We start from the raw sequence: 2,500 nt of genomic DNA, 5'->3' as shown, positions 1-2,500 counted from the left end.
TACCATCATATCTTGATCTTAATCCTTAGACATTCACTTCTTATATTCATTTATAATCTCATTCATCCTTAAATTACCATTTGCATTATTGCAACTGCAAGCTGCACTGACCTTCCACGTAGCTTTAGCCTCACTCTGCTTCACACACGAATATATTGGCACGCTGCTGATGTGGCACTGATAGCCGAAGCAGATGGTTGGCACGACGCTGAACATCTGATAATGATGATAAGGATGATAATGATAAGAAGGATAATATCAGTAATGATAATGATATATCTTCATTGTTATCACTGGTTGATAATGATAGTAATACTGCTTCATTATGACAACAATAACAATACATTCCAAAGTGACATTCGTTCACCGTGTATCTAGTGAATCATAAAAAAAGAATATACTCTTAAAGTTTTACATAATGAATCATATAAGAATGAATATACACTTGAAGTTTTGCATAATAGGTTATAAAATGTGACCCAAAGAAGTGCACGTACCCGGATCCAATTCGTATCATAAACTATAACGGGTCCTTTAGCGTAATTGCCTGTGTAATACTCGGCTGTTATTACAGCTGTTACGTAGAATATGGTCAGAACACCGGCGTAGCTAAAAATAGAATAAATCGTATTAGAGAAAAGTAAACATGAGAAGAGAAAGATTAGTAAATTGGTTAATGTTAACGTTGACATTTTTATTTCATTTATACTTAATATAATCTACTCCAGTGAGTATAATATTCATCATACGTATAAACGAACGAGTTTTGTTCAATCTTTTAGTAAGACAAAGTGATCAAATAGTCATCGTGCATTTTTGACTCGTAACATAAAATCATTTATTTTGACCTTTTGATCAAATTACACAAGACATGACTTCATGAAATATAATAGTCATGCAGTAGTCATGATCATATATCATAAATATCACCATGCATAATGATTATCACTATACATTAGAATAATAGCTATAATTATCATTATAGATAGATTGCATAATTATCATTATGCATTATAATCACCCATCGTTACAGATACCATCATGCATAATAACCGTCCTTCATCATAATTATATCACCACGCATTTTAATCGCCGTCCTTCATCATCACAACCACCCTTAATAACATTCACCAAACCTCACTATAATCATCACCATCTCATCATAATTACCACCATGCATTATAATCCCCGTCCTTCACCATCGCCATGATCATCGTACCTCATGAACCTTAGTCCATCCATCCTCTTCAGACAACAGGGGAAGATGAGGAAGAGCGCGGATGCTGTGAGCGTGAACTTCCGGTTCATGAACCAGGAGAAACAGAAATCACTTCCGGCGTAGGAGGCGAAGGCTGGAGGGGAGGGGGGGGGGGGGGGATGATTAATGATGATAAGAAGTGAGAATAATGATAATAATGATGATGACGATAATGATCATAATGGTAACAGTAATGATAATAACAACAATAATAGTAACAATGATAATAATGGTAATAATATATAATAATAATGGAGACAATAATTATGATGTTTGTGATAATGATAATGATTATAATGATGATCATGATGATAGTCATAATGATGATAACGATGATAGTAATAATTATAATGACAATAATGATGATAATAGTAATGAAATAATAATAATAAGGAAAATAATAATGATAATAACAATACTAATAAGGTAATTATAAGATACTGATAGTAATATTGATATTGACAATAATCATAATGATGATAACATCAATAATGTAAACAACAATAATAACAAAAACAATGGTTAATAAAAGTGATGGCAATGATGAGGATAATTATAATGATGATAATGATAAAAATTATGATAAAAATGATGATAACCATAATGATAACAATACTGATAATACAGATAATAATGATATCAATAATAACACCAATAAATCAATGATAATATCAGTGATAAAAATGCAGTTATACTACCTTGACATCATAATACAACCCTCCACCATGAGAGATACAGGCCACCTCCATAATGGAAACTGTTATCTATCTCGCTTTAGCTAACCAAGTGGAACTCCTGCATCAGTCACCGAAAACAACAGCTGCTTTTGCAAAATCATCTTCAGAAAAGAGTTATCAACAAAAATTGCCAGAAGCCGGATGTAATAAATTGAGAGAGAGAAAAAGAGAGAGAGAGAGAGATTAAGAATTAACACTAAATCAAGAAAGAGGTTGAGAGAAAGATTAAGCACTAGAAATGTATATTAAGAAAGAAAGAGGGATAGAGAGATTGAGCACTAAAAATATCGATTAAGAAAGAGAAAATAAACAAGCCTCTACTAACCTCTATCAAACTGATCCCCAATAATGATGAGGAGGGTGATACAGGTGACCATACAATAGGCGAAGATACACACCGAAGCCACAACATTCCAGCGGTGACCGCACGTGTACAGGATCAGCTGATTGGGTTGTAAAAAAGGAATGAATGAACGTATTTCAAAGCGAGATGCGTACGTAGGAT

At 33.1% G+C, this 2,500-nt stretch overlaps 1 protein-coding gene across 1 annotated transcript in view; it reads right to left on the bottom strand.

The window, feature by feature from the left end:
• LOC122249227 (sodium-coupled neutral amino acid transporter 7-like) overlaps nucleotides 1-2,500 on the bottom strand; it is a 6,908-nt gene that overhangs the window by 2,452 nt on the left and 1,956 nt on the right. The window contains exons 4-7 of the mRNA XM_086546353.1: nucleotides 2,321-2,438; nucleotides 1,220-1,352; nucleotides 498-609; nucleotides 112-216 (exon numbers count right to left, since the gene is read on the bottom strand). Of these exons, the coding sequence (XP_086402479.1) occupies nucleotides 112-216; nucleotides 498-609; nucleotides 1,220-1,352; nucleotides 2,321-2,438 (468 nt within the window). The remainder of the gene's footprint in view (nucleotides 1-111; nucleotides 217-497; nucleotides 610-1,219; nucleotides 1,353-2,320; nucleotides 2,439-2,500) is intronic.

This window comes from Penaeus japonicus, unplaced genomic scaffold (assembly GCF_977035675.1).
Source record: "Penaeus japonicus unplaced genomic scaffold, GWHDUDI00000001_assembly GWHDUDI00000018, whole genome shotgun sequence".
Lineage (NCBI taxonomy): Eukaryota > Metazoa > Arthropoda > Malacostraca > Decapoda > Penaeidae > Penaeus > Penaeus japonicus.
Note: the sequence above shows the minus strand (reverse complement) of the source record. Positions and strands in the feature narration are given on the sequence as shown.